Source organism: Pygocentrus nattereri, chromosome 8, assembly GCF_015220715.1.
Source record: "Pygocentrus nattereri isolate fPygNat1 chromosome 8, fPygNat1.pri, whole genome shotgun sequence".
NCBI lineage: Eukaryota > Metazoa > Chordata > Actinopteri > Characiformes > Serrasalmidae > Pygocentrus > Pygocentrus nattereri.
In genome coordinates, this window is record NC_051218.1 from 44,281,555 (window position 1) to 44,308,688 (window position 27,134).

Below are 27,134 nucleotides of genomic sequence, written 5' to 3' on the forward strand. Positions count from 1 at the left end.
ACCAAGACCCGCGGAGACAGCGGCGATTAAACCCGTCAAAATAAAAGTCCCAGTCTAAGCGTCACGTGACCTGCTTACTTTTCGAGACCTCCTTCTTCTTTCGGCTGCTTCCTTCAGGGGTCGCCACAGCGGATCATCTGCCTCCATCTTGCCCTGTCCACTGCCTCCTCTACTTTCACACCAACCATCTCCATGTCCACCTTCACTACATCCATAAACCTTCTCTGAGGTCTACCTCTTCTCCTTCTACCCGGCAGCTCCATCTCCAACATTCTTTGCCCAATATATCCACTATACTTATATATACTATATAGTATATAATATATATAGTATATAATATATTATATTACTATTATAGTATATAATATATATACTATGCTTACTTTTCGAGACCAAAGGCTTTAAACAGATATTATAAACAAAGATGTTTTTTTTTTGCATGATTAAAAAAATAATGAACTGGCTCAAAATGTAGGAATTTTGTTTGCTAAGAGTCCTTAGCGAAATGGTGGAGGATTTTAGGCCAACCTAAAATTAACCCTAGGAGGTAAATGTTTCTTGAACACGCTACACTTTTTATACGCTGCGGCCACCAAACGCACAATGGACATGACATTGCTGTAAGTTAACAACGCAGCAACAATCTTGTATTGGCTTTAATTCGAATTTTTATATGTACGGGGAGACCTCAGATGGATCTTTTACAGCTCTTCTTCTGAAAAAGGCTCTATAGTTTGCAGACGCGGGGAATTCTAGCTGGCTTAACTGTTTGGCGAAACTAAGCTGCCACATCACTGGAGAAATACCGCTCTGCAATGTCTGCCGGGACTCTCAAACGCTAGAGGGCGCTCCCGAGCGAGGGATTCCCGAAATGAATGGGTTGATATGAAGCGTTTGAGCAAAGTCATAGTTTATAAACGCTTAAACATTTTTAATGTGAAAGAATAGAATAATTTCCTGAGCGCAGAATATTATAAAACATTTATCACCGCTGTTATATTTTTAAGCGCTTCTAAATCGAGTTATAGGAGTTTAAAACGCATCTTATATATGTTCATGACGACAGTGAGCGCAAACAGCCAATGAGCTGCTCCGCTCGCCCATCAATCCTCGCGCTCTAGCAGTAAATCCCGCCTCCAGCTGCCCGAAGCCGGTTGGCTGTAGAAATAAAGGAAACATGCAGGTGAGATTTCTCTGCTTTTTTAGTGAAGTCCATCCTTCTACTGTCTAAAATGAAAGGACAGTTCTGGCCGAGTGATTAGAAACTATTTTAACTGCTCGCTTTTAGCCGTTGGGCTCCATTCACTCCCATTCACTGAGGACTCGCTGACGGGCGCCCTCTGCTGTTCAGCAGGCCTGTTTCTGATATAACGGGGGAAATAGGAAGCGGCCGGGCTCCTCATAAATTAATTTTTGTTTTCCTATTGTTATTTAATTTAATCCAGCATGTACAGACGTAAATGTAGAACTCCAGCTATGTCCTGTAGAGTCAGGTACTCTGTCAGTTGTACTAATAAACAAACAAGAAAGAAACTCATTTCAAAAGTACACAGACTTGTATTCATCACGTCTTTAAGGCTTAAGGCGACTAATAGTCTAAATAAATAGTGACAGTGTTAGCCGTATTGCCCAATAAGTTTCAAAACTCCATTTAATAATGTTGTAGTAGTATCACATTTTAGAAGCAAGATGATTACCTAATTTATAGGAATTCCTTTGTGCAAGAACATAAAAATGAGCAAGGATATTTATTTCCTTTCAAAATTCTTTTAATAAGATAGTCACCAAAAAATGAACTCTAGTTTCTGATGATTTAATAGTGTGAAATTTATTAAACAGCGCATTGCGAAGAAAAAATGCAGAGCGTTTTAAATTGAACTTCTTTTACTTTGCTAATGGAGCTGAACATTTCTTATATCCAACCACATCATCTGAGTAGAATGAAAGGGATTTTTTTTCCCTTTATAAATTGTTTCAGGGAGCAGCTGTTTTTTTATTATATATTTTCAGTGGTGGATGAAGTTAATAACCCACGTACTTGAGTTAAAGTAGAGACAGCCAAAATCTAAAATATTACTCCAGTAAAAGTTCCTCCATTCAGACCTCCACTTGAGGTCCTAGATTTATTTACAACTTAGTTCCAAGTTTAATAAACTTAATAAACATTTTACAGATGCCACATTAATGTAAGACTACTTCTATACTTCCAACACTATTATACAGAATTAGAACAGCAAACATCTACTGCGAAAGCCACTTATCCAGTCCTGCTGTCTGTTGGAAGTGCTCTACACTGTTAGAAATAAAGGCACCATGTAGGCACGATTCACTCCGTGTAAACGGCCCCTCAAAGGCACAGCAGTGGCTTTAAGGTCCAATTGTTTACCTTAAGTTTCTTCCAGTGAAAAAGTAGATCTTTCAATCTTTTCATAAACTAATTTTTTTTAAAAACAGAACCATTTTTTTGGGGTGTTGAGTCACTACAGCTTAGAACAGATCATAATGGTGAACTGGTGGTTCAGTTATGATCCCTGATTAAAGGTACTGAGATGGACCCCTGAGGGCACCACCACAGGGACAAGGGTTCTGCCCCAGTGACACTGTCGTGGTATAAACTTGTTATAAATTAAATAAGTGTTATTGTACATTGTAAAATGTGCAGACACCCCTCCTAATTACAGAGTTCAGGCGTTCTCTGCCATACCTACTTCTAACGAGTGGACAGCAGTACTGGCACAGAGCCACACCACCTCAATAGATGAACACTGGGCAACAGAACGGGTCATAGTGAAGAGCTCAGTGACTAAACAAGGCATGGTCATAAGACGCCACCGGTCAACTAAAGTTGAAGGTTGTACTGCTTGTTAAGTACAAGTGAGTGAAACGTTCAATCGAAGTCCTACAGCACCTCAAATGTAAAAAACCCACATGAAATTAACTGAAGTCGACAAATTGACTTATTACAAGTGGAATATTACAAAGTCCTACAGTGTGAACAAAATACATTCTGGCATTTAAAATAAAGCCTAAAAACAGTGATGCACTACATAACACTACCGTAGGACTAACCAGTTGGAAAGAAATAAGTAACAAGTGAATTATATTAAAAAGGTGATATTTTAATACAGGTAGTTTGGTAAAAATCACCCAAATGACACCTTTAGACATCAGAGGCTGCAGTTATGAACAGGACGCATGAAATGTACGTTTTACAGCACAAATTCATTATTAAAACATCAGAATCAGTAACATTCATAGTTACAGCAGTTACTTGGGTCAATGGAGGTCATGTAAACAAAACATGGAAGGGAACTAAAATACAATGTAAGGTTGCATAAGATGCACTGCTTATATAATCCTACACACTCCATGCATCTCAGCTTATTGTGTGTAGACCACTGCTTTAAACAGTTTCCAGTGCACCCTCCACTACCATGTAGTGGTCTTGATTTGGTATCCAGTAGACAAACATTACTGCAGGAACCCACCCCTTTAGGAACGTAGTTGCATGACTGGTTTAGAAGCTGTGCTTCCCTTTAAACCCTGTAAATGAATCAACATGCAAAACTGCAAACCAAGGATCAAAGTAATTCAGCCATAAAAGAACGACTGTCTAGACAGAAAGTTCCACAGCTGCATTACAGAACCACATTTAAAAATAAATGATAAACTAGAAGTCGGACATCCATTAAATCTTCAGCTTGGAGAAAGTATGGCTCTCAAAACTCCTGCAAAACAGGCAAAGCAAAACCGTTAATTTATCCAAACCAGCAAAAATCTGATAAAAACACAATTAAGAAGAATGTAGCAGGTCTTCTAGTCAGGTCTTTGTAGACTGCGTCAGCCAAAACCTGTGCCAGCCCTGCATATGCTCTCCCAAGGTAAACAAGCATCACAACAAAAACCACTTTGCCATGATGGTATCAACTTGGGGATGACCATAAAAACAAAGTTACCCGTTTGTTGTTTCCCCCCCAGCTCCAGACAGCTTGTCCAGCTTCAACAGCATCCTTCCTGGGGAGAAATCAAGGCAGGAGTTACAGAAATCCAGATTGAGCATGTTGGAGGAAATTCTGAAATATGCTCAGTGCTGACGTTTCTTCACTTCACAGTAAGAATGTTGTGTTGATTTAGGTTCATCACAGCAATCATTTAAAATGACTGGGGGTCTCGATTCAGCGAAATGCTCTTACCATAGTAAACGGGGGGAAAGCCAGGAACACAGTTGGCCTCCTGTAACCAAAAGGTATCTGGTCAAGAAGGTTAAACTGAAAAGCAGGTGAGTGCGGCTTGAAGGTCTGTACTCAGTGGCTGAAGGTTAATCATGCTTGTCAGAATGATTAGACCGGTCATCAGTGCAGTCAGATCAGAAAGCCAGCAAGCGCACACACCGCTCCACTCCGCCGATCATGGCTGTAGTTCTTGAAGGAACCGGCAATCACCTAGAACAGAGAACACTAGCTTAAGACTAACCTCCAACTTAGAAAACATCCTGGATCATTTTAAGCATGTTTACCCACAGACTAGGGCTGCCCCCACTGGTGAGGGGACAGCCCACTCTCAGAGGGGCAAGGCTCTGCCACAGCTAAGCATCGAGAAGCTACTAAAACAGCAACTCCTGAACTGAGCACAATCGGCAGAGCCTCTCTTTCCCAGCAGAGTAACACTAGCACAGGAACGGTACAGGCCTGTACAGCTGACAACCGCTGGAGCCATTCACATTCAAATCGGTGAACAGTTGCTTACCAGTGCTATGCAAGCCAAACGGTCCATGTTAAGAACTCAGCTTGGGTAGAATCCAACAGCACCATCTGTAAAAGCAAGGAGAAATTCATACTCAGAGGCTCAGATAAGAGACTAGACAAGCACAGATTTCTTAATGCAACTAGAACTATAATGCTGCCAAGTCTTAATGTAATAAATGAAGGATTTATAGTGGAATAAGCAAGTGTACATGCCCAAATCATAAGGGAAATTATTCAGTAACTGCATGAAATAAATGTAAAGTGTTGATGTTTGTTTCTTGAAAGCTAGGGCTTAAAGATTAATCGCTTATATTGAAATTGCAGTTTTATTATAAGGGTTTAAAATGACATCACCGTCTATTAGACTGGAGAGAAGAGTTACAGCCTCACACAACGCCCAGCTTCTGAATGGAGCTTATGAAATATGAACATTATGAAGAACATGAAGTGCATTTTGGAACTACTGGTGGTCTCAGAGTTTAAGAGGACATTGAACACATTTGCTGTGGATCAATTAAGCAGAACAGGCGCTGCTGGACTACGACGCAAATATAACGCTACTGTATTAATTACACCGTATTTGTATCTCTACATAACTAAGGTCATATTCTCTTGACAATTGAGCCAGCCTTTGAAATACAACTTAATACCTTAAATTTTATACCTGAAAAAACCGTCATGAGCATCTAATGGCATCTACTTTAATACTGTAGCGTCAGCCGCCTTCACAATAAAAGTCCTCATCAGAATAAGGCGTAAATAAGTGCTGGGGAACCAAAAACTCAGACTAACAGGACAAAAGACATCTCAAAGACGGGAAAATTAAAACCTAAAGAAAGAGGAAACGCGCATTAAAACTACTTTTCCTCGAAAACCTAGAAATTGAGTATTTATGCAACGTGAAATACCCGTAATTTGACACTTTAGTCATCAATGGTCAAAATATTCTTAATATGCTAAGCTAACACACGAGGACTCTTCTACTCGGCCCCTAGACACGCGCTCAGAACTTCACACCCAGTTTTAGAGAGAAGCGTCGCTCACACGCCAGTTTTCGGCAAAGCAACCCATTAAAACGCGGAATGGCAGCGACAGACCGAGCCGAGCCCACCGGCACAAAACACCAGCACAGACTTTAAACGCTGGCGTTACGACCCTGAGACACGCGGTGAACGGCTCGGCGCGCGCTTAGAGGCTCAACAGCAGTCAGCCTAGGCGTCGAGGCCACGTGGTGCGGTCACAACGCTGATTTAGGCGCTGCCGGCACGGCCTGTGCGCTGAGGACGGAATGGAGCGCGAAGAACACCAACCCACCTTGGTTCTGCTCGGGTTAAACCCATCTTCGTGCCTCTGATCCGAAGCACGAGTTGCTCGAAAGCAGCGCTGCAGGTCGTCCTCGCCATGGCGCAGTGAGAGAAAGAGGAAACCGTCGCGGCGTATTTAAGCCGCAAGGAGCGCAAGGAATGTTGGGATGCCCCGCCTCCTGAAACTTTGCGCCCTGCTCCCTACACCCTGCCCCTACACCCTGCTCCCTACACCCTGCCCCCTACACCCTGCCACCTACACCCTACACCCTGCCCCCTACACCCTGCTCCCTACACCCTGCTCCCTACACCCTGCCCCCTACACCCTGCTCCCTACACCCTACACCCTGCTCCCTACACCCTGCTCTCTACACCCTACACCCTGCTCCCTACACCCTACACCCTGCTCCCTACACCCTGCTCTCTACACCCTACACCCTGCTCCCTACTCCCTGCTCTCTACACCCTGGTCCCTGCTCCCTACTCTCTACACCCTACACCCTATTCCCTACTCAACACCCTGCTCCCTACTCCCTGCTCCCTACTCCCTGCTCCCTACACCCTACTCCCTACACCCTGCTCCCTACACCCTACATCCTGCTCCCTACAACCGACCAGGAGAATCTCCGCTCTGCAGTATCTTCCGAGTTTCTCAAACGCTAGAGGGCGCTCCCGAGCGAGTTCAAAACGAATGGGTTGATATGGAGCGTTTGAGCAAAATCATAGTTTATAAACGCTTAAACATTTTAATGTAAAAGGATCACTTCCTGATCACTGAATAACATAAAACATTTTATCACCGCTGTTATATTTTTAAGAGCTTTTAAATTCGAGCTATAGGAGTTTAAGATCCATGTAGGTCCATGACATCAGTGAGCGCGAACAGCCAATGAGCTGCTCCGCTCGCCCATCAATCATCGCGCTCTAGCAGTAAATCCCGCCTCCTGCTGCCCGAAGCCGGTTGGCTGTAGAAATAAAGGAAACATGCAGGTGAGATTTCTCTGCTTTTTTAGTGAAGTCCATCCTTCTACTGTCTAAAATGAAAGGAAAGTTCTGGCCGAGTGATTAGAAACTATTTTAACTGCTCGCTTTTAGCCGTTGGGCCCCATTCACTCCCATTCACTGAGGACTCGCTGACGGGCGCCCTCTGCTGTTCAGCAGGCCTGTTTCTGATATAACGGGGGAAATAGGAAGCGGCCAGATTCCTCATAAACCCTGTCTGAAAGTACTTGGATGCATTATTTTCATCTGCTTTTTTACGTATCCGTCATGTGGTCATTCTACCACAGTGCACAATCTGCTTCCTCAAAATTTTACACTTTATTACAGGTCATCTGTTCTGTTATTCAGGAAAACTGTTGGCTGGATATTTTTGGTTGCTGGACTATTCTCAGTCCAGCAGTGACACTGAGGTGTTTAAAAACTCTTAGATTATCTAATAGTAATAAGCATTAATGCACTCTGGGTTCAATGGCTCCCATCACAGTGTGTTTTTTCCTAGTCTAACACTAGGTGTCACTGTCTACCTTTAGAGGCTTATGACTGAACTGACTCGACATCTCCAGCATGACCACATCTTAAGGTTAAGCATTTAAAATGGCCCATATCCTAAATTTGTCTGTTTTTATTTTTTGACATCGATGTTTATTTACAATATGTGTTTTTATGTGAAAAGCAGTCATAATTTGATTTTACATGACTATTTTCCACTGTTTAAAACCAGCCCCTCGGCCTGCAGACTACTTTTACAGACATTAGTGAAAGAATGGGTCACTCTCAGGAGCTCAGTGAATTCCAGCGTGGTACCGTGATCGGACACCACCTGTGCAACAAGTCCAGTCATGAAATTTCCTCACTACTAAATATTCCACAGTGAACTGTCAGTGGGATTATAACAAAGTGGAAGCGATTGGGAACGACAGCAACTCAGCCACGAAGTGGTCGACCACGTAAAATGACAGAGTGGGGTCAGTGGATGCTGAGGGGCATAGTGCGCAGAGGTCACCAACTTTCTGCAGAGTCAATCACTACAGACCTCTAAACTTCATGTGGCCTTCAGATCAGCTCAAGAACAGTGACCAATCACGCTTCTCCGTCTAGCACTCCGATGGACGAGTCTTGGTTTGGCGGTTGCCAGGAGACGGTACTTGTTTGACTGCATTGTGCCAAGTGTAAAGTTTGGTGGAGGTGGGATCATGGTGTGGGGTCGTTTTTCAGGAGTTGGGCTCGGCCCCTTAGTTCCAGTGAAAGGAACTCTTAAAGCTTCAGCACCAAGAGATTTTGGACAATTTCATGCTCCCAACTTTGTGGGAACAGTTTGGGGACGGTCCCTTCCTGTTCCAACATGACTGCGCACCAGTGCACAAAGCAGGTCCATAAAGATGTGGATTGAGCCAGTTTGGTGTGGAAGAACTTGACTGGCCTGCACAGAGTCCTGACTTCAACCTGATACAACACCTTTGTGATGAATTAGAGTGGAGACTGTGAGCCAGGCCTTCTCGTCCAACATCAGTGTCTGACCTCACAAATGCACTTCTGGAAGAACAGTCAAAAATTCCCATAAACACTCCTAACCCTTGTGGAAATCCTTCCCAGAAGGGTTCAAGCTGTTATAGCTGCAAAGGGTGGGCCGACATCATATTAAACCCTATGGATTAAGAATGGGATGTCCCTCAAGTTCACATGCGTGTGAAGTCAGACAACCAAATACTTTTGGAAATATAGTGTATGTAGCAGAACTCTACTCTAATTGGGTGTCCTGTATTGTACCTTGTTCGATAAGCAGTCAGTTAGAAGATGTAGCCAGATGTATGTTACTGTGTTGGTTTTCATGTCATCACAAAAAACAATGGGCCTCATTCACCAACTGTTCTTAAGAAGAAATTTCGTTTTAAACCCACTTATGCAGTTTTTTTCACGAAGAGCCTGACATTCACCAATGTTCTCTTATTTGGGGTTTGTTCTTAGGTAAGAACAGAATCTACCCACACTTAAGAGCAGAACGGTGACGTAGGCGTTTTCTTAGGACGTTTCTGAAGAACTAATTAAAAACGAGGATATTGGTGAATGAGGTCCATTGCATTTAAATCAGGATGTTTTTGCAGCTTAATTGCCACATGTGGCCTGGCGAGTGCTTATGGAGACCTTGGCAATGTTTACGTACTACATTAAACTCTTTCATTAAAAAAAAAAAAAATTTGGTTTTCCATAATAGTTTGGCCTGTCAGGCTGAACGTTACCATGATTCACACCGCCTTAGGATCACATGGCTTATGAAAAAATCATGCAAACAAGTTCAAGGTGTGTAAAAATAATTTTCCCTGGCGGCAGACCACGGGATATCACCATGCAGCGTTAGACCATTTATCAAGACTCGTGTCACCAGTCCTACCACAAAGGGCTGGTGTGGCTGCGGGATTTCATTCCGTTTTGTTTTTTTAAAGCTGAGACCTGATGAAACATGAGGAATCAATCATGCTTTGGCTTGACTGGAACTAAATTCTGCCTCCACACTGGCCATTTGTGAATAAGATTGCTGACCCCTGGTTTACAGGGTCAATTCTCTTCTATCACAGGCACCATAAATTTGTCTTTAATGATCTTCTCCCTGGTTGCATTGCCCTTGTGTCAGTGTAACACAGTGAATGTTTTCAGTTTATTTTCACCCCCCGAGAACGCCGAAGCTACACATTACCTTCTGACCTGTACTACATTTACGGCATTTGGCAGACGCTCTTATTCAGAGCCACTTACAAGGTGGTGTTAGGAGTCTTGCCCAAGGACTCTTATTGGTATAGTGCAGGGAGCTTGCCCTGGTAAGGGATTGAATCCCAGTCTACAGGGTAGAAGTTAGAGGTGCTACACTACACTACACTACACCAACCACACTCTACAGTTACCTACTGTTAAACTTGCTGTGTTGCTTTGCAAAAGAACGTGTGGGCGGCTTTGTTATGGGAGCAGTCAACCTGTCATGTCTTCAGTCCATAGTTATTTATATAACAGAAATTTGCCCCAAGTAGGCCTCAAATTGTGCTTTACACTGGGACAGTGTATGAATAACTTCAATAACTGTTTTGACAACACTGAACCCTTAATGATGAGACCTGGAGGACCAGTCTTCTGTTAGTCGAGCCTGTATACATTCAAATCAGTATGTTTTGCTTTCCCAGAGCATCAATAGACACGATTCACTTTCTGTCAAACCGTTCAAACCCAGAGACGACGCACTGACTGACGACCACGCTTTTCGAACACAAAGAGGCACCAGGTTTTATTGCCTTTCCCAAGAGATCTGGCGTCACTCTGTCCTATAAAAGGAACTTTCCCACTGAGACGCCTGGACAAACGCTTCGCCCCTTATTCTGCTGGGGGAGGATTCTCCAGAATGGCCCGAGCATCTCCATGGCAACATTTACAAGTCGGGGGCAACTGTGGTAGTCACCCTACTGAGGTGGAAGTGGGGGGAGCGCAAAGATGATCTTGAGTGGAGCTGAAGGGCAAGGCTCAAAGGGTTGTTCAAGAAGATGACCATAGCAGAGGAGGTCTTGGGGCCTTGACAATAATCCTGCTCCTCTGGAGTATGATAAGCATGTCATCAAATACCGTTTTAATGCTGTTAATTTTAACACATTTCTGTCAATTCTGACATGATTCCAAGTGGTTAGAGCTGCCCATCGCTCCGGGCAAGTGTGCTCACTGCCCCCTAGTGTGTGTGTTCACTTGTGAGCATGCATGTGGGTATTTCACTGCACGGATGAGTTAAATGCGGAGATCTAATTCCACAGTGCGCAAACACAGCTGATGGTTCTGAATTCAGTTATTATTGTGCATCCCTAAATGTTTTTTTTTTAGTTTTGCAGAGCCTTCGACTTTATAAAAGTACAATATTTCATAATAATGCACAAGCCAAGAGCTGATATATCAACCCTGAGCCTGTATACAAGGAATATCTCAAATCGGCACGCAGCATTGTCACTGGTGTCAGATGAAAAAACCTCTAAAAAGAAGCTAAATTATATCAGTTCTGCTTTCAATGCCATTTTATACCAAATGCTAGATCTTTACTTCATTTATAACCTTTATTTCATGATCTTATATATACACATACAAATATGACAGACATATTCTGTATTAAATTAACATTTTTTTTTTCAACACAACACAAAATCCAGCAGACTCTTAGGCCAATCGGCAAGTATTAACCTCTCAAGTCTGTAAAGTGCATCAGGTTCAGGAGAATTTATATATATTAAAAAAAAAAAAAAAAAAAAAAAAAAAAAAAAAAAAGGTGAAGCCGCGTACCAACACAGTCGTAACACACCGCTCACATGGTGGTATCTCTCATGCAGCTTTGGGACATTACATAAACCTTCACAACTGATTTTTCTTAAATTAATGACTTTGTACCTAATCTAAACTACCTGGTCACTTTAAACTGGTATAAGGACCATTTGTGTGGCAGTGTGTGGATGTTGTGCATAAAGGCAAAATCACTTAGTTCCTGCAGGTCCTTACACCCAAGTGCCACGTCTCACTGTAACTGTTCGACATTTTCACAATGTCACGTGATACACTGAGAACTAACAGGAAGAAAGAACAAACACTTTGAATTAAGACATTCAAAACTAAGAACGACAAAGCTTGTCGGATCCAAAGACGGGCTGCTATAAGAACTTTTCTGGCAGGAATTGCATTTGACTTTCCTCCAGAGGTGCTCTGCAGCCTGCACAGAGCACCCTACTGTTCAGAGGTAGGCAGTGCTGCACACAGCTCTGTGATGTTTCCACATCATTAACAGTCACCATGTTTTGAAAAGGATAAATCGCATCGCGACACCCAACTCAGTGGAAGACTCTGAGAGGAGTGGCTGTCCTCCTCTCTTTGGGATCTATTGCAGTGCCCTGGTCTCAGGCCCTTTCAAGCTAAAAAGAATGAATGGCTCTTTTATCTAATGGCATTCTGGACAGAGACAGAGCTAGGTGATAGGACTGAATTGATGGTTTAGACAACAAAACTTGTCACAGTGACTTCAGTCCGGAAAGGAAAATGGGTGCTTTTAATCTCTCTATACTGTTCATTCAAATGCCTGTGGGCACTCTACAAATGCCCTTAAATGCACATACAAACACAAACACATACATATATACCACAGCCAATGATGTCACCACTAAATGAAGACCTCAGGTGATCAAACATCATCTCCACATTGGCTGAGTGGCAGGTCGTGGGACTTTGGGGCCTGCGATCCTTGTCCCTGATGTCACCTTAGTGGAGGTACTGTCTGCATTCTTGGCTGTTTTTGCTTTGGCTGCATTGATGACAGCAGTTCGAATGGTCTTTGCGTTCGAAGCTGCTGTTGGGCTGTGGACAGTGCGAGCCTGGCATGGGCTCTGGGGTTCAAAGTTGGAGGCGAGCCGCTTGGACACTCGCAACGGGGAGCCCCTGACAAACGGCTCACGGCCTGGGAGAACCTTCTCCTTATCCTGGCTGGCTTTCTCTGCAGGTCGCCGGTTTTGCTTCATAAGTGTGTCAGACTGGCCGCTGGCCTTGTCCCGCGTGCTGCTACTGCGCTTCAGCTCACTTTGGATGTTGGTGGGCCGCGTGATTGGGGACAAACGCATAGAGGAGGTGCGAGGAGGGGTGAGACGTGAAGCACGAGGGGTAGAAGGTCCCTCAGAAAGGCTTGAATCTGCCTTAGCCCGCACTTTTGGAACGCTAGTGCTGTTAGAGAGCAAACTTCGAGGTGTCATCCCCCTTTTAGCAGGCCCTCGAGTTGAGGTCTTTCCAGCACGTGGGTCTTCCTTGGCCTGAGGTGAACTTGCTCCGTCCCTCTCCTCAGCCTCCAGCTCTTTCCTCCATTTGGAGCAGTGGCTGGGGGAAGGCCGTGGCACAGTGGGCGAAAGAGCCTCATAAGAATGCAGGCCCTTCACTAGAGTGTGGCACTCCACAGTCTCGCCCACCCGCGAGTATGCTCGCTCTCTGTCCGGGCTGGCTGGTTCCGGTTCCTGGGCCAGCTGTGGCGCCGCTGCAGGAGGGCAGGACCCCGGCCAAATCTTCATAACTGTCCCTAACTTCTTAATGTCAGCATCCAAGGCCATTCTTTTCTCAGACAGATGATGCTGAGAGCTAGCTTCAGCAGCATCTGTACAGTCCTGCTTCCCTACCTCCTCTAAAACATGCGTTGTTATATCTGCTAACCTTTCAGAGACGTCATGTACCTGTCTCTCAACTTTCAACACCTTCTTAGGGGACATTCCTGTGAGGGATGAGACATTCATTATCCCCTGTTGCTGGACCACGGTATCATCTCTTGGAGAAATAAAGGCATCATCACTGGACACTCTCCTTGGACAAAACCTTGTAGCAGCATCAGCTGGGCTCTTCACACAGTCCTGAACAACTTCCGTGTTTCTGTAAAGGCCAAATGCAGAGTCCGTTCTTAATAAGCATTCCCCTATTGAACCGTCCATTTCAACTCTGCTCTGGCCGTTTGTGCTATTAACACTGTCCTTAGGTAGTGTTTGCCTACTAAGCACAGAGTTTCTGCTGTAACCCACTGAACCGATGGCCTGTTGGAGGTCTTCTCCCTCAGAACTAAGGGGTCTCGGCGAGTTAGAGTCTGAGCTTTTGCACTCATAGCTGAGGGCATGTTGCGACTGTCTGCGGAGGCTGCGCCGGCTCCAGGTGTAGCTCAGGTTTCTCTCCAGCGTGCGCTCCAGGTCATCAGGCTCTCGACCCAGCTCAAGGCCACCACATAGCGCCAACGAGCGACGCTTCTCAACGTTCTCCCGCTCCCGCTCTGCACGCCTCTGCTCCTGCCGCTCCCGCTCAGTGTTCTCCTGAGACACAGAACATGTAAATGAACGAACAAAAAGAAGTTCTCTCCTGTGGAGACCTTAAACTTAAACTATATAACTACCTAATTACAGTATAAAAACAAATCACATACAGTATTCCAACAAATATAAAACATTGCCTTCAGGCCTCTGGAGAATGGACTAGAGGAGGGGTCAGCAACTCTTTTACTGCCCTGTTGTGGCTCCACAGCAGAATCAGATTTTTAGGTAAAATAATCCTCCTTTTCAGTCAAATAAAGCTCTGCTGATCGTTCAACACATTTTTATCAATAAATGGTCTTAAATACTGGACGTATAACTGCTAATTCACCCTTTAACCCTGAAGTTTGGCGCGCAGACTGCTGGTCACACAGCAACGCAGACAACCTCGCCTAGCTAGTAGCTAATGAAAAGGCAAGGAGAAAGATTTAAGATGAACATAAATAATTTGGAGATGAATGGACTTATTTGCATTTATATTCACTCCAGCTGGTTTCCTGATAATTTAATCTGCAACAAGAAACTGCCAAACAAAGTTCCAGCTATTCTTCTTTCGTGGAAAAGTTTCCTGCCGGAGATGCGAGAAAAGCGGCTATTGCTGAGCCAAAGCTTAAAGCAGAGCAAAGTAAGTCAGAGTTTTTTTGCCAATATTATTTTTTTAGCCTATACTAAGACATCAGCAAATACGTGGACACATTTACAGCCAAGATGGTGAAACGTTACTTCAGTAAGATGGACATGAAATGTTGTGGCTCCCAAGCTGGTTAGATTTTGTTAAACCTGGACATATTTTTGACCTTTTCCTCAAAGAAAAGCTACTTACTTCTGGTTCAGCTTTATCTGCAACCCAGAGCAGTGTACTCACCCGCACAGCTTTTTGGAAGCGATGGCAAAAGCAGTGAAAGATGCGGCAGGCCTCTTCCAACTTGAAGGAGCTCTCGTCCTCACAGAAAAAATCCACCAAAGCCTGGCTAGTCTTACGTAAGCTATCCACCTCATCCTGGGCTTCCTTCAGCCTCACTTCTGCAGTCTGATTGAGGAAACATTAAAACACTGCATTGATCTTTAGGCGGCAACACAATTTCTATTATACATACTACTATACATATTTAAGCTCTGACAAAAATAATAACCAGTCCTTACCTCCAAAAAAGATCTCATCTGCTGCTCAATCTCAGCCTCTGTCTGAGCACTGATTCTCAGTGCTGCTACTCTGTTCTGTAACCGGCACAGATCCTCAAGCGCGGATTCCTCTGATAGCCTAATCAAACATAAAGGGAGTCAGATCTCCTCTCGTCCTCATCAAAAAGCTTTTGATTACCTTGACACCGAAATTAACAAATTAATGAGAAATATTTAGCTAGAGAAAAGGTACACAGCATCAAGATTAGGTGGCACACAAATGCCTAAATAACTGACCTTGAGGCTGAACTGACATGACTCAGCTGGCTTGGAAAGGTCAGCAAGTCCTCATCCTTCTTTACAGCCTCCTACAGCAGCAAAAAGTAACACTGTTCACAGGTCTGTCCACCCAAGCCCATGACACACTCATTACGACTTGTGTTTTCATTGGTTATTTGTTATAATGAAATGTATTATGTCTGTCAATGAGCGATAGCTTCAAACATAACGCGTTTTAAAGAGGTGATACATCCAAGAAGCAAGTTTAAAATTAAATAAATATAAGTGAAAAGAACAAACAAGAAAGATGAAGCCCAACTGCAAAAACTACAGCTGTTGTACTTTAAGGATTAAGTTGGTTTAATTAAATTAAGTTAGGTTTGAGGGGACATCATCAGCACTGAGATACAAACTGTATTATGCCTGCATTGTTGTACGCATATTACACCTTAATGCTGTGACACAGTGTCTTTCTAAGCAAGCGTCCAGAACGCTTAGCAGCATGTGTTGCACAATGGAACGCTATTCACTCAACTGTGTCCATTCTTACGTCAGTACAGTAACATGAGCCTGTCAGCTCCTTTCAAACAGATCAAAGTGCTACAAAGCGACACAATGAAAGCATCCCTCTTTTTACAGGGTGGGTCTGTTTATCACTGCAGTTTAGAAGTGAAAGGGTTAGGTGACCACAGCCAAGCATCTCAGAGTCTTACGATACGTACCATGGCAACAAAATGGAGCAGGTTCATGCCCGGTTTGTTGGCTTTGGTGTCGGCCAGTTTGAGCAGAGAGGCGATCCTAAAGCCGGCTGCGTTCCCCGCGTAACCTCCCTGTTGGCACAAGTGAGGTCAGTGCGATTGTGTTCCACGGTGCGTGATTTGTTAAACAAACAGTCGGTATCAGAGCCAGCATGCTGAAAAAGCAGTGCTTGAACACAGCAAAAATACTACCTCAAACACACACACACACACACACACACACACACACACACACACACACACACACACACACACACACACACACACACACACACTTCTGCAGGCTTTCATGTGCATGTGGACAATGGCAAAAACTTACAGCATTCATGTAGTTCCCTGCTTTGAGCACCAGGCGCAAAATGGAGTGCAGTTTGCGGCACTTCAGCAACTCTGCAAAGATGCAAGCACCATATTAGCCACATTAAATCCTTCTGCCAAAGGTTTCCTTCGTGTGTTCATCACTGCATCTAAAACTCCAAAGAGCTTTTTGGTAGTGGGGAACAGCTCTGATGCTTTGAGATGGGGAACGACATGTGAAGGTGATTTATGAGGCAAGCTAAAGTGATTGAAGTGGCAACGAGAGCAAACAGAGCGCGCTAAAAGGAAAGAGTCACAGGCTTTACCTCGAGCTGCCTCCCCCAGACATCTGGCCGCCACACAGAGAGAGGTCACGGCAGGGTCGAACTCCTGCTGTAGGATCATGGCATCCAGACGCAGGCGAACTCTAATGGAGACAAGCAGCGATGGGGGGGAAGAAGGACTGATCAATCAGCAGTCGGCGTAAAGTGCCTTTGCTTTGTCTTTGTTTATATTGGGGACAGGGGTTGGCAACAGTTAAACTGAGATGGCTAGGAGCAGAGAGGGACTGCATTTACTGGCTGGGGGCATAAAAGTTACTGAGGAAATTGATAAGAATGTGCTAACGATTAGGATGGAGAGAACTAGAACAGCTAGTCTGCAGGAGTTCCTTACTTACTTTGGTACTTCCACCAGTAAGAGCATGAAGAGGTCTGGCTCTCCAAGCACGCTACGCTCTCCTATAAACCTTTTCAATCGTGCTTCCTGGTAACAAACAATAATGAAGAAAATAAATCAATCAAAAAGTCAGTCAAAAATATATATATGCAGCAAATTATGACCACCTCCTTGTTTCTACACTCATTGTCCATCTTATCAGCTCCACTTACTGTATAGCTGGTCTTTGTAGTTCTACAGTTACAGACTGTAGTCCATCTGTTTCTCTGATACTCTGTTACCCTGTTCTTCAGTGGGCAGGACCCTCATGGACCCTCACAGAGCAGGTAATAGTTGGGTGGTGGATCATTCTCAGCACTGCAGTAACACTGTTGTGGTGGTGGTGTGTTAGTGTGTGTTGTGCTGGTTTGAGTGGATCAGACACAGCAGTGCTGCAGGAGTTTTTAAACACCTCAGTGTCACTGCTGGACTGAGAATAGTCCACCAACCAAAAATATCCAGCCAACAGCGTCCTGTGGGCAGCGTCCTGTGACCACTGATGAAGGACTAGAGGATGACCAACACAAACTGTGCAGCAGCAGATGAGCTGTCGTCTCTGACTTTACATCTACAAGGTGGACCGACAAGGTAGGAGTGTCTAATAGAGTGGACAGTTTTTAAAAACCCCAACAGCACTGCTGTGTCTGATCCACTCAGACCAGCACAACACACAAGAATACACCACCACCACGTCAGTGTTACTGCAGTGCTGAAAATGATCCACCACCCAAACAGTACCTGCTCTGTGAGGGTCCATGGGGGTCCTGATCACTGAATAGCAGGGTAACAGAGTATCAGAGACACAGATGGACTACAGTCTGTAACTGTAGAACTACAGAGTGCAGCTATACGGTCAGTGGAGCTGATAAAGTGGACTCTCTTTTACTTCACCTGATGCCTAGTTCTGTCATAGTGGTGTCCAAGACAGCAAATGAGAAAACCTCAGAAAAGAGTGAGGGGTGTATCTTTAATAGTTTTAATATTCAATACAAATTTGGCACTGTGTCAAAATCATTAGAGCCACAGAAATCTAGAAGAGGATTTTTGGCAGATTATTCCTAATATTGTTAAAATTGCATCTGATTTGACATTCAGTTGTTGGCTGTATAAGATGTTGATATTCCTACTCAGCTAATTCAGTAAACAGTCTCTGGCATTAAATCGTGACGCAAGTTAGATATTATGATGTTCTGGACCTTCGCTTGAGGAAATTTTCTCTAACTGGACCTTATTGAATTTTAATTAAAATACCCCAGACGGAGTAATGAGGAGACAGGCAGCATCACCATTCTGAGAGTTTGCCGTGTCGGATAGATGGAAAGCACAGTGCTTTTTTACCTCCTCACTATCAGGCAGCAGCTTGCACAGCTCGGCGAGTTTTTCGGCCCCGTAGCGCTCCCCGGCCCCCTGCCTCACATCCTCCACAATCTCCTTGGCCGCGCTGTGGAGAAAGGAAACACCCCACGTGAGAATGACATCACTTTTCACAACATCCCTGAGGCTTGCTATCTCATGCAGCTGCAGTATCAAAGCAGGGGTCACTGCAAACCGATCTCCCTACAATTCAAGCCCATAACCCCAGGATAATGACACTATATGAACTTTCTGAGCAAGTACTGTTGAAAGAAAAGGAACCAATTGTAAAAATTAGGTCATAACAGCACTGTGGCATTTCACCCCTCTGAGATCAGGCAGATGTATCAAACTTATCTGGGTGGCATATGGTAAAAAAGGCTCTCGGATGCCACAATGGTGAGAAAAAAAAGAAGATACAATGACTACACAGACTTAAAAAAAAACCCAGCTTCATTCCAAAGAACCGGATAGACTCATTTCTTTCATACGTTTCTGAAGGTCTGCCAAAAAAGACATCAGCGCTGCCAATTTAATAATACAACACACTTAGTCACCTTGGCTGTTAATGAATTTCAACACTATCATTTCCACAGTTTCACCAGCCACCAATCAGCTTTTCAGTTTGTTTTTACGGGTTTGCTCGTACAAACTTTCCCACGTGATCCACCACATACAGGTGGCTCCTTTGCTTTGCTTCCAAGAACCTTGCAAAAGGCATTATCTCACCTTTTTGTACCTTCCACCCCCTAATTGTTTATGTAAGGGAATACTGGTGGCCCCCAGGAGCCAGTAATATAAAATAATGAAAAGGTACAAGAGCAGAACACAAAGAACCTCTCGCTGAGCATGCATGAATGTAATTCACAGCACTTCCCCTCCTCAGAAACTGGCTTGCTACACAACAGCCTGTGCGGTCATGGCAGATAAAAAGGCGAAGAGTGGAAACAAATGTTTTATCCTGCATGAGCACTTCTTCACAGTGTTTCTCAGAACAAGTTCTGGCAGATATCTTTCTCAGCAAGTTGCTCTTCAATTAGGCTATGACGCGGTCAATTGAAACCATATCCATTCAGAGTGCAAGTGCGGACACGAAGGTGCACAAGCTTACAACGATAAAAAGACATGAAGTTCCGTGACATTCAAATACCCATAGCCCATGACTGCTGCGCTTACTGTAAAACACACCACAATAGGAAAAAGGAACCGAAGACAGGATGAGTCTTTCTAGCAGTATGTCCATCAATCACTGCTCATTTTCATTAGTGTGGAACCTTGGCAGGGCCCAGGACAGACATTTACATTATACAGTTAAACACTGTTTGGTCAGCAACTCACTGTTGTGGGAAGAAAACCTCATATCTCTAAAAGGGTGACTTTACAGGAGAAGGTAAAAACCTACCTTACCTTTAATGTAAGTCAATGGAACCAGACATCTTTCCAAGTGATTTTGGGCTTTTTCTTTTAGTCCGTTCATCATGAAACTTACACACAATATAAGGAGCAACAGGTATTTTCAAATTATGTCAAAAACTGAAAACAACAAAAAAAATGCAGATACAAGGTTTTCTTCCAACAGCAAATTGTAAGAACCAGTTAAATAAGCTGTGTGCCACTGAGATAAAGAGCAATATCTTTTTAGAGGGATCAGCAAGTAATTAGTGGCTAATAAGTATGCCATACCTTTCTGATCGAAGTAATACATTTTCCATGCCAAGTGCAAAGGCAAGAAGGCATAGCTGTGTCTCTTATTCTAGCAGGTATATTTAGAATTTTCCATCTGAATCTACATGCCCAAATCGTAAGGGAAATTATTCAGTTCAGTTATTCACTTCCCAGTTTTAAGGGGGAAATTTAACCTAATAACACTGAGCTTGTCGTGAACTGCCTGTAGAGGTAGACCAATCAGAGGCAGCCAAACCTCCATCTGGTGACATCACAACCAACAATTTACTAGCTGTCTGGTACACAGCATTCAGGGGTTGAGCCTCAAGACAGAAGAGGTGGATATTCTGGTCTTCTTGGGCAAAAAACAAAGGCCTGAACCTCAACTAGTCACAATTGAAATCGCAGTCGCAATATTAGTCAGAAATATCGCAATTACATATTTTCCCCCAAATCGTTCAGCGATAGTAAAAGCTCTCAAATTAACAGAATGTTTCATGATCATAAACATAATACCATACGCTTACAATTTACTGCTGAAAGCCAAAAATCTCAGATGCTCTTTGTGTTATTCTATAAAAGTGATGTTTCCAGAGCAGATCACTGAAGAGACGCCGTCTGTTTATAGTTTAGAGCCCAGATTTGGGGAAAAACGGGTCGACTTTCAGTAGAAAAACAAAGTTCAGCTTCTTTTATTATAAGGGTTTAAAATGACATCACCGTCTATTAGACTGGAGAGAAGAGCTACAGCCTCACACGACGTCCAGCTTCTGAATGGAGCTTATGGAGTATGAACGCTATGAAGAACATGACCAAGTGTGTTTTGGAACCACTGGTGGTCCCACAGAGTGAAAGAGACTTAAAACTGCTATGATAAATGAAAGTGCGACTCACTGTTGTTCGCCATGAAATTCTACTTTCTATATTCCAGACAACTAGCTTACATTTGAATATTATATTTTGAAAAAACTCAAAATTCATAAAACCTTGCCAACTAAAAATATGGAACAAAAGAAAATGAAAACAAAGTAAAAATGTTGACAAAACGCTGCATGTTACATCCTAAATAGGGAAAACTCACACGATACAACAGCAAGCCAACAGCAGCCAGGGTAAAGATACTGATGGCAATAGAACATTACAGTTTGAAACGCTCAGTGTTTTTACATAAGATCCAAGGCCATACAGCCCATTACAGTAAATGGGATGAATGGGATAATAAGCGCTGTGCTTATTATGTGCATAAAACCAGATAACAGCCAATAGCGTTCCTCACCAGCTCAATGAACAGGTTACAGCTCTCCTCTCACTCTGTCTGCAGGAGCGCAGACCCTCCTAATGATGCATTTAGGGTTTAAAACAGGTGTGACCTTCAACATCCTCGCTGACCATCAAACCCAGCTGTTCCCTCCTCAACGGCTGTCCGCTCCTTCCCCTCCACCCCCACCTCCCTCTTTTCACACCCCCATTCTCCTCAAGAGGGCAATCCACCACTCAAAATAAACAGACCACTCTGTTGCCCATCAAGGGAAGAATTAAGCGCATCCCTTTACAGGGCAATACAGGACACCACCATTTCCTCTTTCTCCTGACAAAAACAACACCACTTTCAGAATCACAGCCAGTATTCACAAGCTCAGAGTGCTTTGTGCACTCACCGGCCACTTTATTAGGTACAGTTCAGTTGCTTGTTAACACAAATAGCTAATCAGCCAATCACACGGCCGCAACTCAGTGCATTTAGGCCTGTGGAGGTGGTCAAGACAACTTGCTGAAGTGCAGACCGAGCATCAGAACGGGGAAGAAAGGGGATTTAAGGGGCTTTGAACGTGGCGTGGTTGTTGGTGCCAGACGGGCTGGTCTGAGTATTTCAGAAACTGCTGATCTGCTGGGATTTTCACACAGAACCATCTCTAGGGTTTACAGAGAACGGTCCGAAAAAGAGGAAATATCCAGTGAGCGGTCAGTTGTGTGGACGAAAAGGCCTTGTTGGTGTGAGAGGTCAGAGGAGAATGGGCAGACTGGTTCCAGATGATAGAAAGGCAGCAGGAACTCAAATAACCAACCAGAATCTCTGAGGAACGTTTCCAACACCTTGTTGAAAGTCTGACGAAGAATTAAGGCAGTTCTGAAGTCAAAAGGGGGTCCAGCCTTTTACTAGCAAAAACTGTACCTAATAAAGTGGCTGGTGAGTGTATAGTGAGAAAGTGGGGGAAGTCAACTGTGTGTGCTTACGTTTTGAACTGCCGTAGAAATATCCCAACATTCATGCTGCGCTTGGAGTCAAGCAGGGAAACCTGCAAATAGAAAGCAAAGAGACTTTGTTAGGAAACAAACAACTTGTTATGCAAGTTGGCCACAACGTCAGTCAACCTGAGTCATTGTTCCCTGATAAATCTTACGGATCATCTCTACGTTAATTCGTGTGGTCCACTTACACTGACTACAGTTATCAGTGACTTAAGACATTTGAAAGACCACGTCATCAGGCAGCTTTATGTCTTTACGGAAAGGTCAGTGAAATAAACTGCCTACTGACACACACGGTACCCCTGAAAAAACCCAGAGCTGCATTATTTCTCAGATTTCAGTGACTCTCAGACTTAACACTCTAATTCTCAACATACAAGACTGGATAATCCCTCATGAGCTCACAGGAGATGACGGACTGCGAATAGGGCTGCACAGTATAGCACTGTGATTATATGGCTATATATTGTAATTGGTGAACCTCTGATGTGACGATGAGTGTGTTTACATGCACTTAATAATCTAATCATAATCAGATTTCTGTAGCTATCTGTTCATTCAATTTGTCATGTAAACAGCATACTCTGATTTCTTAGATTGGAGCGATTTCTAGAAATCAGATTTTAACAAATCTGATAAAGGGAGCTGGATTTTAGCTCTGTAATCAGATTTCTCAGAACATGTAAACTCTTTTTCAGATTTCTTTCAAATTTCCCAGTCAGCGCATGTGTGAAAACAGACCACGGTACTGTAAATAAGTGAGCAGACGCTGAAACTGACTACATGCTTGACGAGATGAAGGATTTAAATAATCTTCAGCTTCTAGACGATGCATATTACATTTTTTAGGTAAAATAGTGCAATGATTTTAAAAGGTTATGCTTCGTTTACGTCACATCTTCTGAATTAACTGGCTGGTTCCAAAGCAGAAATCCTATTACTTCCTGACTTATGCAGACCCGGAGTTTTCCCATTCTAAGTGCACGTAGACACATTGATCAGACTGCTGACAAAATCTGAGTTTTTGCCGTTATCAGATTATTAAGTGCATGCAAGAAGTGCCCACTGAAGTGGATTTTTATTGTGCAAAAAGACTGAAGTTTGTTGGATCACCTGAATGCCTTGATTCATCAAAACCCCCACAGAAGCTCCTTTGCAATATCTGAGGTTGGTTGTACTACTCACAGCACAAAATAAGAAACTAATTTGTTTAAAGGGCTCATTTGCATTTTACAGCCTTCTGCAAACTCAACATTGCAAAACCCATCACCACAAAAATGATTAAAAGAGGTGCATGATGTAGCGGTAGCAAATATACAGGGTGGTTCAGAAAGAATAATCCAATTTCAAAGTGCCATAATTTTACTACTGTGAGGCGCCGAGGAACCAATCACAATCCAACTGTAAGAGGGGGTCACAGAGATCCTGACCAGCTCCTTCAGTCTGAGAGGAGCTGAGACCCCTGAGCTGAGCGTTCTGCGTTCTCCACGTCAATCAGAGTGAATCCGTCAGAACTGAGCAGCGGGATTTTCATCAGCAGTGAAGCTCCAGCAGCTCAGAGCGTTCGGCGCTGGTTCCACAGCACTGGATGATCTCCGAAATCCCACTGAAAGAGCCGTGAGAGCAGCGACGCCCGACACGCTCAGTCCAGTCTGGGATGAGTTTGACTGTGGTGTTGATGTCGTCCGTACAGCTGGAGGAGGTTCAGACTGAGACCTTGTACAGTTACATAATAAACTTTATGCTCATTTAAGCCGTTTACAGTTCACTGCACTGATCTGTAATGATTAATAGTGAAATACATAATTTTGAAATCAGATGAAGCTTTTTGAATCACCCTGTATTAGTAACTGCTAAAAGGGGGAAATTTTGATTATTTCTACCGATTGATTCATGGAATTCCAGCTGGTGCTTAAGCACTGACACACGCAGTCACAGTGCTAGACAGTCCCATTACTTTCAACTCAAATGGTAAGCACAGCGCACTGCACCACACACAGAAGGTCAGAGGTTTGATTCCCTAACTGGAATGCCACTGCTTTGCTGATAATAATCCTCATGCAAAATTAGTCAACGGACCATCCGGAGAGTCTGAACTTGGCCAATGCTCATTGGCCTTTATATACGGATATAGTGTGAATTATAGTGATCGGAATTGGGCATGACGAGGTGTATCCCTAATGATGACCAAATCCTATTGAAACTGTAAAGGCAGCTCTTCTCACCTTGTCGGCACAAGCCTCCTGAGGGGACCTACAGCGGCGCAGGCTGCGCCTGAAGCTGTCTCCTCTGTCCGGCTTGCGAGCCTCCTTCTGGCCGAAGAGTTCGTCCAGAGAGTGCAGGTCGATAAGGAAGTCATCGTCGCCAGCTAGGGAGAAGCTCCACACGTTCTTGCGTCCTTCCACGCGCTCCTTTGGGATCCGCTCCCAGTTGAGGTTGCGGAGGCGTTGCCGATGTGCTGAGTCCAGCCGGCCGATGGAGGTGGCCGTGACCGGCGGGGGTGGAGGCGGAGGAGGGGGAGGAGGAGGAGGAGGAGGGGGGATCGGCGGCGGGATGGGAGCGGCATTCATGGTTGTCACTTCCGATGCCCGGCTGCCGATGTTGCCAAGCAGCGTTCCATGAAAGGCCTGAGACTCCTTGGGGTCCACGTGGAGGCAGATGCGCATAGAGGTCAGGTGCGGCCAAAGGGGCTCACAAAGCAGCCAGTGTCCTCACTCTAACTCTACGTGGCCCTCTCTGTCTGAGGCTGTCTCCGATTAAGTTTCTGATGCTTATCTGTAAGGGCAAGAGAGCATGAGATTGAGAACAGGGGCAAAGAAGACAGATATCAAATTGTGTTACAACATAAAATCTATGTGGCATCCCCCTTCTTTCTCAGCAGCCACTGGCAGCCCTATAGACGGACCTTAGTACCAAGTACGGATTTGTTTACAGCCAGTTTGTAATGAACTACCACTACTAGCAGACAAAGGCTGGAAAAGAGTAGAGATGACATCATGTTCTCCGCCTGTGTGCTTTCTAAGTAAAGGTCAGCATGCCATTCGGGTTGTTTACTGCCGTGACGCTGCCCCGAGTGCTCCAACACCTGGCAACTCTTCTCCTCTAATTAGGATGAGAGGGGGGCTATAATGAGTACACATGATCTCGGCTCTCGCTACAGCCAGCAGATCAAGCTCTCCGTCCCCCTCACCTGGAGTTAAACTTTCTGAGAAGTTCAAGATGCTGGGGAATGTACCGCATGTGGGAGAGTGTTTGTGCTCTCGCGTTTCAGCAGCGTGCTTTGTCCTGCTTGGCTTCACTAAGGCTGGTGCCTTAATTCATGTGAAAGAGAAAAAAGGGGAGGGAGAGAGAGAGAGATCGAACTACTGACACAGACTGAGTGGGTTACTGGCAGACAATCAGAAAATAGGAATTCCACAGCTTATTTGAAAGACAATAGGTTTGATGGGAAATGATTCAGAGTAAAAATGGTGGGAATAAAAATCTATTGATTTCTGCAGAAGCAGAGAGGAAGCCATCACATTCTAAACAAAGCACAGCTTCCACACACAGTCTCGGGAGAAAAATAATCCATTGAAACTTTCCTGAGGGAAGCCGAATGATGAAAGCGCCAATTCTGATTTACGTTTCCTATGTTTAGGGCATCTGAGGTTTATTATGACTATGATTATTATTATCATTATTATCATCATCATCATCATCATCATCATCACAGAAAGATTCCCCTGTGGGATTAACAAAGTGATATATCTATCTCTCCATCTATCTAAATGCCTAAATTACCCATCAACTCACATACAATTTGAATAAGGACTTTGGCAAAAATTATTCGCACAGGTACCACAAGAGGGCGCTGATTTGACTCATGCAAACTAACAGTATTAAAAAGTCACTGTATTTTGCACTGAGAAGTAGCATATAATTAATTTACGCGCATAAATGGTGAAAAAAAATTATTTATCACCGAAAACCGTCTAAAAATAGGAAAATCACCAGCCTAGTGTGGTGGAACATTAATAGCACTATTGCTGCTCTCTCTCATTAAATTGTCAAGTTAGTCTTTCTGTGATTTGAGTAATTATTTCCTCAAAAATGCGAGAAAAGCTTGTCTATAGGCTTCATACAGTCCTGCTACTGAGCGACTGAGTAACTGAGTAACGTTCATACGGCTCTGGCTCAACTCTTCTCATGCGAGGCTGAAGTAACCGCTGCCTCATTTAAGGTGGAACGGGAGAATACAAGCTAAAAGGCTGAGCCTCGTTCCTCATATGAAGACACAGCGTTCAAAACTTTTAACTGATTTCATGAGGAACTAAGGTCAAGTTATACAGAGAGCTTTTATTCCGAGAGAAAGCAAACGGCTCAAGGCAAATGACCACTTGTCACCAGGCGATTGGGAAGAGAAAACTCTCAAAAAGACTGAACACAAAACCCCAACGGCAAAAAATAAAGTACTCACGTTTTGGTTCGAGAAGCCACATGCATTTTCTTAACCTACGTCTCCACGGAAATCCTTAAAACATCCAGTTTTATCCTCTCCTGAGCGCCACACTCCTCCCTGCCCTGCGTGAGACTCACCAAAAAGTCCCAGCTGAAGCTCAGAGCACCCCAGAGCTGAGTGAGCGCTCTAGATCTGCGCATGCGCAGAAGACCTACAAACACAAAGTTTGTGTCTGTGTTTTTGGGGCATCACTAGAGGTGGACAAAGTTCACAACCCATTCACCTGAGTTAAAGTCGAGACACCCAAGGTAAAATATCACTCCAGTAAAAGTAGAAGTTCCTCCCTTTAGACCTCCACTTGAGTA

At 43.9% G+C, this 27,134-nt stretch overlaps 1 protein-coding gene, 1 long non-coding RNA gene and 2 other non-coding genes across 4 annotated transcripts; all 4 read right to left on the reverse strand.

Annotated features, from left to right (window-relative positions):
* Positions 1-3,098: 3,098 nt before the first annotated feature.
* On the reverse strand, positions 3,099-6,171 carry LOC108436164. Its single transcript, XR_001858500.2, has 5 exons — positions 6,060-6,171; positions 4,747-4,811; positions 4,194-4,442; positions 3,957-4,014; positions 3,099-3,728 (listed from the first exon to the last, which is right to left on the reverse strand). It is a non-coding gene; the product is annotated as an uncharacterized LOC108436164 (long non-coding RNA).
* Positions 4,080-4,148, reverse strand: LOC119263944. The gene has a single exon (XR_005130657.1). It is a non-coding gene; the product is annotated as a small nucleolar RNA SNORD63 (small nucleolar RNA).
* On the reverse strand, positions 4,508-4,711 carry LOC119263943. The gene has a single exon (XR_005130656.1). It is a non-coding gene; the product is annotated as a small nucleolar RNA SNORA74 (small nucleolar RNA).
* A 4,945-nt stretch (positions 6,172-11,116) lies between the features above and the next one.
* Positions 11,117-26,924, reverse strand: fhdc2 (FH2 domain containing 2). The gene is made up of 12 exons (XM_017712519.1): positions 26,788-26,924; positions 24,554-25,103; positions 22,314-22,375; positions 18,399-18,501; positions 17,023-17,108; positions 16,670-16,770; positions 16,366-16,436; positions 16,011-16,118; positions 15,307-15,377; positions 15,031-15,148; positions 14,753-14,917; positions 11,117-13,890 (listed from the first exon to the last, which is right to left on the reverse strand). The coding sequence occupies exons 2-12, from the start codon at positions 24,992-24,994 to the stop codon at positions 12,247-12,249; spliced, it is 2,970 nt and encodes a 989-aa protein (XP_017568008.1). The 5' UTR covers positions 24,995-25,103; positions 26,788-26,924; the 3' UTR covers positions 11,117-12,246.
* Positions 26,925-27,134: the final 210 nt, after the last annotated feature.